Source organism: Besnoitia besnoiti, chromosome I (genome assembly GCF_002563875.1).
Source record: "Besnoitia besnoiti strain Bb-Ger1 chromosome I, whole genome shotgun sequence".
Taxonomy (NCBI): Eukaryota; Apicomplexa; class Conoidasida; order Eucoccidiorida; family Sarcocystidae; genus Besnoitia; species Besnoitia besnoiti.
This window is the reverse complement of record NC_042356.1, coordinates 523,424-535,603: the sequence shown is the minus strand read 5'-3', so window position 1 is coordinate 535,603 and position 12,180 is coordinate 523,424. Positions and strand designations below refer to the sequence as shown.

The following is a 12,180-nucleotide window of genomic DNA, read 5'->3' as shown; positions in this document are numbered from 1 at the left end:
ACCTGCTCTGCTATTCCCCCCGCTCTCCCCTCTCCCCCCGCCCAACTGTAGGTAACCCTAGCTCTCAAACTCGTAACAGTATCTGAACACTATGTTCCTCGCCAAACCAATTAAGTAGGATAGACATTGAGCAGCCGTCGTTAGCATATGAGGATAGAAGGCCACTTTGAGTGCGGAATCAATACCTGCAGGGTTACTATAACCATTCAAAGCTAAATAAAAGATGTGTAATACAATTAAAATGCAACACACGCTATACGCACTGCAGCTCAAGAGCGAGCTGGGATTGAGACATGCCAGCTGCCGATTTCCCGGATCCATTCCAAGGTGAGAAGCCACGGCTACACTGCGGACTGCCACGAGCAGCGATCAATGTGACCTCACGTGCTTCCTCAACCTCGTGCCTACACCCGATGCCTTCAGGAATAGCTCCTGCACGGCTTATCTAATCCAGGGAAGTATGCCATGTTGACAGTCTGTGAACAAGCTCACAGGACACGTGTCTGGTTTCGTGGGCTATTCTGGGTTTTAGTTCGCATGCGCTCCCTCTGCTACTTCGCACGCATGCAGACACGGAGAACATCGGTTTTGCGCAGGCAAACACAGCGTGTCTTCTGGAAAGTTTTTTGAGGCACTTGGAACACTTTTGAACCGCTTTTTTTGTATGCGTGCACTCCGTTAGTCCTTACGTATGTGCGTGCAGACCCACCTGCCGGTAAGACCCGCCTGGCAGTCAGCGTTACCCCGAACGCCTATGCTAGTTTGCCTTTTAGCCACGAGTGCAAATGCCAGTTGCACACATTCTGTACATGCGGGTGCGCATCTCTCGTGGCCTCAGTATATTTTTTGATGTCTGCGGATCCTCCACTGCCATCCAGTGGAGGGTTCAAGTCAAGCTGCTGTGTTTCATCGTGGCTGTCGCTCCGTTGATCCTTCACTGAAGATGCCACTCCTTGCACCGTGACTTCAGCTCGTCCGAAGGCTTTCGGCCCACAACGCGCTGCTTGTTCCATGCCTCGCAACAGCGGACGTCTCTCAGCCCTGTTCAGTCGTTTATTCGGCACAGCTGTGCAGGTTCCGTTTTCTTGTTCGCTACAGGTGCGGGCGCCCACGCCATGTATTCCGAGTGTATCCGTTGCCTGGCGTCAGGGGACTGAGGGCTTGCGCAGGCGCGGAGATTCCGGTGCACAGCTCAGAGGCGAAAGACTGTGAGTGAAAAAATGACGCCTGAGGTAGATGCAACCGACAAGAGGAGGAGGGAAAGCGAGTTAGAGCGGTGTTCTGGAGCGACCTGTGCGCAGACGCGAATGTCTTCTGATCCAAGCCGTCGGGATCCTGCAAGCAAGCTACTTGAGGGAGGTCATCTCGATCCAGGATGGACATCTTACTGCGCAAATGCTTCATCTTCTACTGTTTGTTTGGACTCTTCTCATTTCGATCCCGCATTTTGGTGCGGCAGAACGCTAATGGATGACCAGAGCTCTGTCAACGACCGTCTAGCGGCGCGTGTCCATGGCGTTGAAAAGGAGCGCATGCAGGCGTGTGCAGGACTTGCAGCCGCTTTCTTAGACCTCGAAGGGCACTTTCACCTCCGCAGAAGCAGAGCACTTCAGCTGGGCGAAGAGCAACTTCATCTGTTCAGTCGGTTGCAGCGCCGGCAGTTACAGCGCGATGTCCGAGAAGCAGAGAGAGAGGGAGCATCCGCCGACGCACATCGCGCCGGAACTCGAGACGCCCTGCGGAAAGGCTTGGCAAACGAACGCAGAAGGCATTCGCAGCTTGGTAAACCGGGGCGGAGGCCTAGTTCGTGCCGGGAGAGCGGCTCCGTGCGAGGAGAAGACACGGTGAACGCATGCAGCTCCGCTGATGCAGAGAAGGCCTTTGCGACCCCCGCCCGGGGTTTGCTTGAGCGATCCTCTGGCGGAGGCGACACTTCCTGTACGTGCCCTGCGGCGTTGGGGAGTCGGAAGGAGGACATTTGTTCAATATGGAAAGAGGATGACGAGGCAGCGTCCTCCAACCAAGGACGGCCCCCAACCGGGCCAGCTAGAGAAGACCACGCTGTCTGCGGCGGCGCGGCGCTTGAGAGACAGGGCTCCAGCAGCCCTCGCTCAAGATTTTTTCTGCGTGGCTCTTCCAAAGCTGTCGAGGAGTTGTGTTGCGACAACACAGAAAGTCCTCGTTCGCGAGGGGGTCGCGGCGACGTATCCGAAGAGGACGACGACTTGCGAGAGGCGCATTCGCGGGTCGCCGAGAGCCAAACCGCAGACGGCGGTCTTCGTGAGGGAGAAAGGAAACGCCTCTTTGCCAAACCGCGGTGCGACTTTTTATCGGCCTTCGATGCTGCGGGGCTGCGTCTCGGGGCTCGGCAGGGCTCCTGGGACTCCCTGGAGAAGACACTCGAGCAAGAGAGCGAAAACACCTCGGAGTGGAGAGCTCTGGATGCCTCGTCTCACGCCGGCGATCAACCTGCGGAGGCGGCAAGCCCACCCGCAGTGTCAGGGAGGGTGGCACTGGCGGAGACTGCAGACACAGCTTGGTCGAGTAAGACGCCCACACTTGGGGGGAATAGATCTGACTCGCGGGGTTCGCGTCCGAGCCAACAGCGGAGCCCAGCCCGTTCTCACGCTGCTGAACTCGCGCGCGGTGACAAAAGTCGGCACAGAAGCAGCATGTTGCTTCGTCCATGTGCATGCCTTTACATGACGCGTTTGTCTCGATTCGTCCTCAGCTAAGTGCGAGGCTATTTCTTGTTTTTGACTGGATGGGTGCCGCGCCTCCTTCCGCGCGCTTCGCCTCAGCCTTCCGGCAAGCTGGGAAGGCCGCGCGGCACACACCGCGCGCATGTTGCTGTCGCCTCGCGTCCTGTCGCAGTCGCTCGGCGTCTTTGCGTCGCTGTGTGCCTCCTATTGCTTTCTCGCGTGCGTCTCTGCCCTTCAGGCGCGGGCGGACTTCGGCACTGCGGTTCAGCTCTGGTCTCCGTGTCGGGCTCGACGGCCTCCTGCGCGGGGGCCGTTGGCGCCTCCTGCGGCGACTCCGCGGTCGCGGCGTCTCAGGCGCCTGCCGCGGGCGCAGCTGTTTCGCGAAGCAAGCGCGGTAAGTTCCACGCTTGTGGAGTTAGCGTCTGCAGAGGACTGGGCTGCTGAGTGATGCAGTAAAACGCGTGAAAAGCTGCTTCCTCGCGCGGCACCGCGAGTCGTCTCTCTGCCTCGGTGTCACGTTCCACGCAGAGGCCTGCGGTTGCGGTCACTGAGTGACGAAGCCCAGACGCTCACGCGTTTACGCTCTCTCTGTCGCGTCTGATCTCTGCAGTGTGGATGCGGTCGGTGGCAGCCCTGACGCGCCGCGGGAAAGCATGCGAGGATGAGCTGAAGCCCAGCGCCGCGGCGAATTCCTCGCCTTCGCTCCTCAGGTACAGACTCAGAAGTCTAGCACAGAAGAGGCCTCCTCACCCACACGCGTGGCTTCGCGGGCCTTCCTCTGTGTCTGTCGCGGAATCTGTCCTGATACATGTCGCGAATAGCTTCATCTTCTGCGTCGCCCGCGTCCTCACTCTGCGCGCCGCGCTGAAGATCGTATCCGCGGCGCCATAATGCCATGGGCGTCATGTGTTGTGAGCGAAGGGCGGGGATAAGGTTTCTGCTAGCGGTGCCCGAACATTTACATATATATATATATATATATGTATGTATAAGTGCATGTATATCCGAATACGCATATGCATGCAAGCAAGTCACGTATCCAAGTCAGTGTCTCTTTTCCATTGAATCCTTCGTTGTTTCATCGTTTTTTAAAACTATTTGTTCATCTCCTCTGCAGTTCGAGCCCCCCAACACAGGAAGGACGCCCGGGCGCGCCAGCTGCGCCGCCCCGTCCCACCGCGCGACCTCCGCCGGCTGCAGGGACTGACTACGCGGGTCTGGTGAGCTCTTGTTTGCCTTGCAGTTTTTTTCGCGTTTTTTTTCGTTTTTCCGTGGTGGAATCGCTGAACTTTGCTTTCATGCACATGCGTGGCGTGCTGAGGGCGAAGGCCTCTTCCATCCTCGTGCGTCGGGCGCCGCCTCAGCCGCAGCGTCGAAGCGTTCTGCCGCGCCGCTCGCAGCGCCCGCAGTGCCGCTGAGGCACTGCGTGGCTGTCGCCACTGTTTCTCGCGCGACGTGGGCTGCTCGCGGCACTCAGGGCTGCGCGGAGGTCTTTGCGTCTAACGGCCGAGCTGCGCCCCTCTCTGCCGTTTGTCTCAGCATCCGTTCCCCGTCGTCCTGAAGGGCGGCGCGGCGAAGACCGGCAAGCAGCCGCTGGCCTCGGAGGTCTGGTGCGTCCGCGCTGTGGAAACTGGTAAGCGCTTCGGCAGGGGTAGCTAAAAAGAGATGGAAGAGAGAAGGGGTGACCTGCACTCTGCTCCGCGCTGTGCGTTTTCGTGACGGACCGAGGGCTCTGGACAGCTGGCTGCAGCCGTTTTTTCCTCGTGGCCTGAGAAGCGGATGCTCACGCGTGCGCGCTCAGCCGCGCCTGGCGCCGAGGCGACGAAGCAGTCTGCGTCAGCTTCGGCGTCTCCGCGTCGTCCTGCAGCTGAGCGGCTCGCGAAGAGGCACGCGGGGCGGGTTGTGTCCCCTTTGTCGTTTCCACCAGCGTCCGTTTCCTCGAAGGCGCGCGAGAGGCCTCAGTCTGCTGCGCCTGCCGCGCATTTTTCTTCCCAGGAGACAGAGCGGCAATCTGGTCGATCGCGATCTCGCCTGCCGGAGACTGGCTCGCCGTCGCGGGGCAGACCGGCGTCATCTCGCTCTGGGTCGTTCCGCTCGCTTCTTCCCCTTCTGCTTCTCGCGCGCGCGGGGCGAGGCAGGAGTGTACAAAGTACAAGGCAGAGAGAAGCTCGCGTCGAGCCGAGCGCGCGCCGTGCCCAGGGACTTGGAGGGACGGGCTCGAAGGCTCGGAGGCGTGCTGCCGGGAAGAGCCCCGGCGCGACCGCGCGAGCCCCGAGCCCGGGGTCACCAGGTCCCCGAGCGGCCGCTGCGGTGACGCGCAGGAGGGACAGCCGCGCGGAGAGAGACGCGACGACGGGCTGCGGCACAGCGATGGCGACGGGCAAGAAGACGGTAGGGGCGCTTCCAAGGCGTTTGCGGTCTTTGGAGAACGAAGGTTGTTGTCGCGTGTCTTGTTCCTGGCGGAATTTTAGGGCTCTCCTCGTCATCATGAGCTCGTATCCTTCGCCTTCTCCGCATCCGTCTGCGTGTGTCTGCAGACCGTGGAGGCGCTCGCAGGGCGCATTCGCCTTCGTCGCTGAACGGGGCTGCGTCGCTGGGGCTCGACAGGGAAGAGCGGCGAGCCGAGGGACAGCCGCCGCTGCTTCTGCTGCAGTCTGGGAGCCACGCCTCGCCATGTTCGCCGTTGTCGTCTGCGGCCTCTCTGCCTCTTGAACACGTCGACTCTGCAGCGTCGGCTACGCCTCTGTCGCCTTCCTCTTCGCTCGCCTCCTCCTGTGCTTCGTTATCCTCCTCAGGGTCTTCGTTCGCCTCCTCTTCGTCTTCGTTCGTCTCCTCTTCCTCGTCTACGTTTACGCGTTCGAGGAGTGAGGAGAGGCGCGAGGCTCGCAGATTCTCTGCGCCTCTGGCTGCCGCGTGGAGTACGCCTTCGCCGCGGGCCGCTGGCGCGGCCTCAGCCGCCGCCCTCGCCCCGCGGGGAGCTGCGGAGAACGCCTCGGTCTCGCGCACCCTAAGCTTTCTGCCTGCGGCGCTCTCGGCCTTTCCGCCCGCCGACCGCGCCGCGAGCCCCGTCCCCGAGCCGCGCGCCAACCGCGCCGCGGGAGCGAGAGACGTGCACGCGACTGAGTCGCCCGCAGCGACGGAGACGGGGCTCGCGCCGCCGGCGCCGGCAGCAGCAGCGGCGCGCGAGTCTCGGGAGTCCGCCGCGCCGGCGGACGTCTTCGCGGCGGCGACTCGTATTTCTGTGCTGAGCGGCGCGTCGCTTCTTCCCAGCACCCCTACCCGGTGGCTAGGAGCGAACAACAGCCCGACGAATCTGCCCTCGCATACGGGGGAAGAGGCAGCCGCGTGTCTCTCGCTCGGGTCGCCGAGCCGGCGCACGCAGTCTGCGGAGGCCCTCGCAGCGCCGAGCAGGCGAGACGCGGCGAAAGACGCGCCGGAGAGGGAGCGAAGCGAGGCAGGGCACCCCGCGCAGGAAGGCGAGAAGCAGCGCGCGCCGTGGTTCGTGAACGACCGACCGAATCTCTGCCTGACTGGACACTGCGCCGCGATCGTCCAACTCGTCTGGGCGCCCAGCAAAACGCGCGCGCTCCTCCTCAGCGCCTCCCTCGACAAAACTGTGAGAATCTTCCGCCCTCTGCCGACACACATACGCAACCCGCCTTCGCAGCTCTACACCATAAACACTGAAGAACTCACCGCAGTTGAGCGGTTGCCCCTCGCAAGCCGACTGCGCCCTGAGCTGTCGAGAGCCGCCGCGTCTGAGGAGATCGCAAAGCGCCAAGGCGGCCTCGCAGTTGGGCTTCCTGCAGGATGTGTCTTGGTGTTTCCTTCTCCACTTTGCTCAGGTGCGCCTGTGGCGGCCGGGGAAGCAGCCTCAGGCGATCGCGGTGCTGCGGTGTCGAGACTGGCCAACGAGCGTCGCCTTCCACCCCATTTTCACCGTGAGTCTCAGAATTTCTCTTTCTTTTTTGTTCTTGCCTGCGCTGCATGCGCAGTCGGCTCCAGGCGAGGGCCTACTTAGCCGTCTCCGAGCGCGCGCAGGATTCGCGTCTCCATAGAGATCCGTCTCCGAGTGCGCGCCCATCGCGGTTGCGGACGCGTCTCTCTTCACCTTCACTCTGTCCAAGTATCTCTTTGGTAAACATTCACGTCGATGCAGTGGTATACGCACGCGGCGCTTCACGGCATTATCCCTGTCTCTTGATGCGTCTGTGTGTCCGTGTCTGTGTGTGTGAGTTTTTTCTCGTTTTCCTCCCCAGGACGTGGTTTTCACAGGCTGCCTCGACGCCACAGTCCAGGTGTGGAGACTCTTTCCGGTGTCGGCTTCGCAGCCGCTCGCGCCTCCGCGGCGGGGACGCAGGGCCTGCGGGCGGTCGCAGCCGAGGCTCGTCTTCGAAGCGCGCGTCGTCGAGTACCTCAAAGTTACGGAGCTCGTCACGGCTATTTCGCTCTCGCCCGAGTGAGGACGCTCTCAGCGGGAAAATCGCGACGGCAAACACGCTGGCTCCTTTTTCTTTTCTCTCCTTTCTGTCGTCTCTTTGGCGACACTCGCTTTTTGAAGCAGCAGCCCCGTCGGCTGCGCGTCGCCCATCTTTTTTCCAGAAAAATTCATCCTATCACTCCCTGAAACAAAAGAAGAAGTTTTTTCTACCAAGATAATGTTTCCACCTTTATCGGTGCTAAATAAATAAATTTGTAAACTTGAACAGGAAAAAATATGAAAAAAGCGGTTTCTGTTTCCACTCATACGTCAGCATCCAGGTAAACACGTATGCACGTTCTACGAGCCGACACATCTTTTGAGATGCGCTGCATATGCGTGGATCTGTACTTAAAGAGGCACAGGCACTTCAAGTCTAAGATGGCGGCATGCGGTGTCGTCTTTCGCTGTTTTCCTCAGCGGAGCCGTGTTGGCTGTCGGCTTCAGAAATGGGACAATCGCCTTCTACGACGCACAGGTAAGCGAAGGACTGTGGTGATTGTTCATTTATATATATATATAGATATATATATATATGCGTGCACATGTGTATCGACGTCTGCACATGCATGCCTTTGACGTCTGCACATGCATGCCTTTGACAGCGCGATTACTCCGCGTCGCCTGACGCACAGAGCCGCTCATTCCCCACCTTGCTCCCGTCTTCAGCGCAGTCCGGATGTCGTTCGCGTTTCGGCTACCTAGATGCAGCTCCGCGTGCATGCATTCCCGCAGACACTCAAGTTCCGCTACGAGTTAGACTGCAAAAACAGGAAGGGAAAGTTTTCCAAGGGCCGCAAGGTGAGGCAAGCGGGTTTTCAGGTTGCGCTAATCAGAGAAAGGGTTTGAACTCCTTCCCCTTCCGCTCTCGCTTCTTTTTTTTTTGAGTGCGCAATGCAAAATCACGTCCTGGCGAATCCCCAGGAGGGACACGAAGAAGATAGCGATTTGCTTGCAAGAGAATGAGCTTTGTCCCTTCTTCTGCCTCTGCTGTTGGCGAAGAGAAAGGCAGCGAGCGTCTCTGTCGTGGGTTAGAGGGTGTCGCTCCTGCTAGATTCTCTCTAGCTGTGCTGGCGTTGCGGCGCTGCGCAGCTGAGCGATAAAAGAGGGCAGTGAGGAACGGCTGTTTTCTTTTTTTTCAGGTCACGAGTCTCGAGTGGCAGACCAACGGCCTCGCGCTCTGCGTAACGACGAACGACTCGCGCATCCGCATCTTCAAAGTCGCAGTGAGTCTCCTCTTCGAGAGAGAAAGATGCCTTCCTCACCTGAGTTCCGCCAGCGCCCATGCGCGTGAACGCTGACATCTCTCAGAAGCAAAAAAAATGTATATTCCATACTCTCAATATGTGTGTGGCTGTGCCGTCCGAGCGTGCTTGAAAAGCGGCAAAAGGTAGGTGGTGCCCATTTATATTATATGTACGCACATATATAGATATATGCATGTACGTATTGCATGCATGCGCACATCTGCACACAGGTGTAAAAACGTGTACGACTGTATGCCTGGATCCATCAGAGAGGGACTGAGCGGCAGTGCGCACATACTTTTCGTGTATATAGATATAGATATAGTTAGACACAGATATAGATATATACATATAGATACATACGTAGAGATACATAAAGAGATAGAGATAGATAATCAGATAGATAGATAGGTAGATACATTTGCGTATTTGGGTCCCGCCCCGACCCTGGCATGAGTTCCGGGCGGCAGGGAGCACACGTCGCGCGGGTCACAGACAAGAAGAGAGAGAGAGGTCGTTCAGAAGAGAAGAGTGTTTGAGGCTCTCTGCGGCGCTTGTCTTCAGGATCTCTCTTGCGCGGCGAAGTTCAAAGGCCACGTGAACGAGCAAATCATGCTGCGTGCGAATTATACGTGAGAACCGCGCGGTGCTGTCTTATCGCTTGCGTCCCGGAGTGCTGGCGATGTTCGTGTTCGTGCGCCAGATTTTCTCCGCCCTTGCCGCGAGTCTGGAAACCTGGTGTTTTCCGTTGGTGGGGTATAAAGCATATGTCGACTCGAAAAAATCAGAGTGTCTTGTATTCGTGGTTTAGGAGCGTGAAGGGCTTCTGGGGATTGGCGTAGGGAAAGCGCAACGGGCCTTTCATCCGTCACGCGATCGTGTGCGGCAACCGAGGGAGATAGAGACTCCGTGCCGAATTTTCTTTGCTTCTTGCTTTTCCGTCCCATCGACTCACAGAGCCTCGAGCGCAGAGGCGCCGAGGGGGAACAGATTTCTTTTCTCCCTTATCGGCCCCAGAGGCTGTCTGCGGTTCACCGTGGATGACACGCGCGTCTTCGGTTTTCGACGGTGTGTCTCTCATCAGAAACGACAGCACAGGCATCGTGTGCGGGTCTGAGAACGGCTGGATCTGTTACTGGGCGGTCCCGGATCCGCGCTCGTCCCTCTTAGAAGGGGAGAGACAGTTCCGCGGGTGAGTGATCAGCCACACTCTGTGCCTTCAGACGGAGGCGCCCAGCTGGCAGATTACCTCGCTCGGAGGTGCAGAAAGGCGAGAGGGGAGGGAGAGACGCAGTTACAGGCGAGGCCGGAGCCGGCAACTGGGCAGCCAAAGAAGCCGCGAGATGCAGAAAAGAGCGTGGAAACCCGAAGAAAGGCGAGAGCGTGCAGTGGAGTGCATGCGCGAGCCTTCTGTTTGCTTTCAACTCCTTCGCAGAGGCGTCCTCAGCAGCAAGATGCCAGTTCCCGCCGCCAAGCGGAAGCCGACGAATGCCAACGCCGTCAGCTTCAAAGGTAGCGCAACTCTCTCCCCATGCATCCGTGTTAACCTCTCTGTATATATATGTGCATATATATATATATATATATACATATCTATATGCATATAAATATATATGTGTGTATAGGTATCCGCATGCAGGAGGAACGGTCCGAGCTGTTCTGTCGATCCGCGACTGGGCGCGTTCCTTTCTGTTGCTTACCCGGCTGCTGTAGGATCTCGTTATCGACGTTGGTTTTTCTCCGGCTGTATTTTTGGTCTAAATGCGGCTGGACGTCTTTGCATCCACTTGGTCGCCGTCTCCCGTGTGAGCACTTGTGTTTATGCGTAACTATATACATACACATGTATACATTTGCATGATATTTGCTTGATGAATCCTTCGCACAAGTGTGCATCCTTTCGGTTGAGTCTTGCCTTTTTTTGGTCCGTCCATGGGGTTCCGCTCCGCGCGGGTTCCTTTCCCTCGTTTCCCGTGTCTTTTCACCCAGTGCTTGTCTGTCTGTTCCTCTCTCGCAGCGTTCACGGAGCTGTTGACCTGCAGTCTGGTCGCGCCAGCTTGTTTTTCTGCGTCGCTAGCTGCGCACCTTTCGGTTCATCCGCTCGCGCCTCCGCTGGCCAGGCAGCCGACGAGCCACCACCTCGCGGCGCTTCGCAGGCTGACATTCCGCTCGGAGTCCCTCACGCTTCGGTCGCGACTGCTGAGTTTCGCTGGGGGTCCCAAGGCGCCGCCACAGAACTTCGACGAGAAACCCAGACCAAGTTGCTCCGTCACGGAGAGCCTCGCGCCGCAGAGCGCCTTTCTGCCTTCGCCTCTGGTGGCGCCGCGTCATCCGTCGCGCGCGGCTTCACCCGCGTCCAGAGACGGCGTGGAAGACGAAGGCGCGAGCAGACCTTTCGAGGTGCGCGGGCAGGACGGCGCGACGCGCACCTTCTTCCGCGGAATCAGCTTGGGAAAACTGCGCCATAGCTCGCCGCCCACGGGCGACGACCGGAGGAAAGCATGTGGCTCTGCGAGCGCGGGGCTTGCAGCGGAGGGAGAAGAGAGGGACGCGTCGCCGCGGCGACCGTCATCGGTCTCGTGGAAGGCGCGCGGCGCCGAGGAGGAAACGCGCGAAGCGAGCGAGAGAGGCGACGATGCGGGTCACGCTTCGTCCTCGGCAAGCTCGGCGTCGCCAACGAGCCTCTCTCTGCTCAGAGCGGACTCGACACCTGCAGACTCCCTCGCTGCCGCGCTCGGCGAGCAGGTTGCACGGGCGGAGGAAAGACGCGCGAGAGGGGCACACGCAGAGGAAAGGGAACGGTACTTCCAGGTGGAAGACGAACTCCATATTTCCCTGCCGCCCGCGGTCTACCAAGCAGAGTGCGAGCGACGCAGGTAACATACGCGCTCACCTCCAGCTAACACATCACTATGTGCATATATATATATATATATATATATATATATATATATATATTATATATATATAGACATCTACACATACGCATGAAACCGTATCTATGTATATATAAATATACGGATTGGTAGTACGCTTCGCGCAACGCGTCTAGGGCCTAGGCTTGCCGTCTTGGCGGAGCCCGACCGAAGGCGAGACGCGAGATCTCGGCGGCTTCAAGTAAACAAAAAGACGATCTGAGCGCGGGAGGAGCTATCTGCCTGGAGCTATCGAGGCAGCGAGTGCGACCTTCGGATCGCTGTTTGTGTCGCTTTCCGTTGTGTGTGCTTGCAGTTCGGTCCCGTCGGCTCGGCTTGTGGTGCTGGCTGGTAGCCACCACGGCAAACTGCGGATTTTTGTAAATTTCGGGAAGGAGCTACGAAATCCATGAGGCGAGCTTGTGGAGCAGCTGGAGGATGGCGGGTCTTCCGCGACAATGACTACTTATACTTATAATGTGATAATAACGATACATGGCCTAGCTACGATCTTTATGTTCTTAATGCCTGCTTTGTACGGAGGATATGGTAACTTCTTTGTACCAATATATATCGTCATGAACGGGTTCGCGAGTGTCTTCGAATTTCGCTGCCGGCTTGTTCGGACACCCGGTGTTTCTCCAGATGGGCGGACGGCATGCGCGAGATACGTCAGAGAGAAGTTGCCTTTGAAGGTTCCGCACATCAGCCAGTCACCACTCGAGTTTGCTTCCTTTTCGAAGCACAACTTTTCTCGTTAGACACGCACACAGCAAACAGGAGAGCAAACAGCTTCCGATAAAGAGTACACCGTAGAGAACCGGTGGACGTTCGCC

General features: G+C 58.3%; 1 protein-coding gene across 1 annotated transcript; it reads left to right on the top strand.

Annotated features, from left to right (window-relative positions):
* Window positions 1-1,307: 1,307 nt before the first annotated feature.
* BESB_000750 (uncharacterized protein) lies at window positions 1,308-11,757 on the top strand (the record flags this gene model as incomplete). The annotated part of the gene is made up of 17 exons (XM_029358830.1): window positions 1,308-2,544; window positions 2,941-3,096; window positions 3,313-3,412; window positions 3,820-3,922; window positions 4,242-4,335; window positions 4,698-5,093; window positions 5,240-6,318; window positions 6,548-6,643; window positions 6,962-7,161; window positions 7,603-7,660; window positions 7,918-7,983; window positions 8,325-8,408; window positions 8,994-9,061; window positions 9,514-9,621; window positions 9,865-9,941; window positions 10,447-11,305; window positions 11,661-11,757. 17 exons carry the CDS (start codon window positions 1,308-1,310, stop codon window positions 11,755-11,757), a joined length of 4,878 nt encoding a protein of 1,625 aa, XP_029221742.1.
* Window positions 11,758-12,180: the final 423 nt, after the last annotated feature.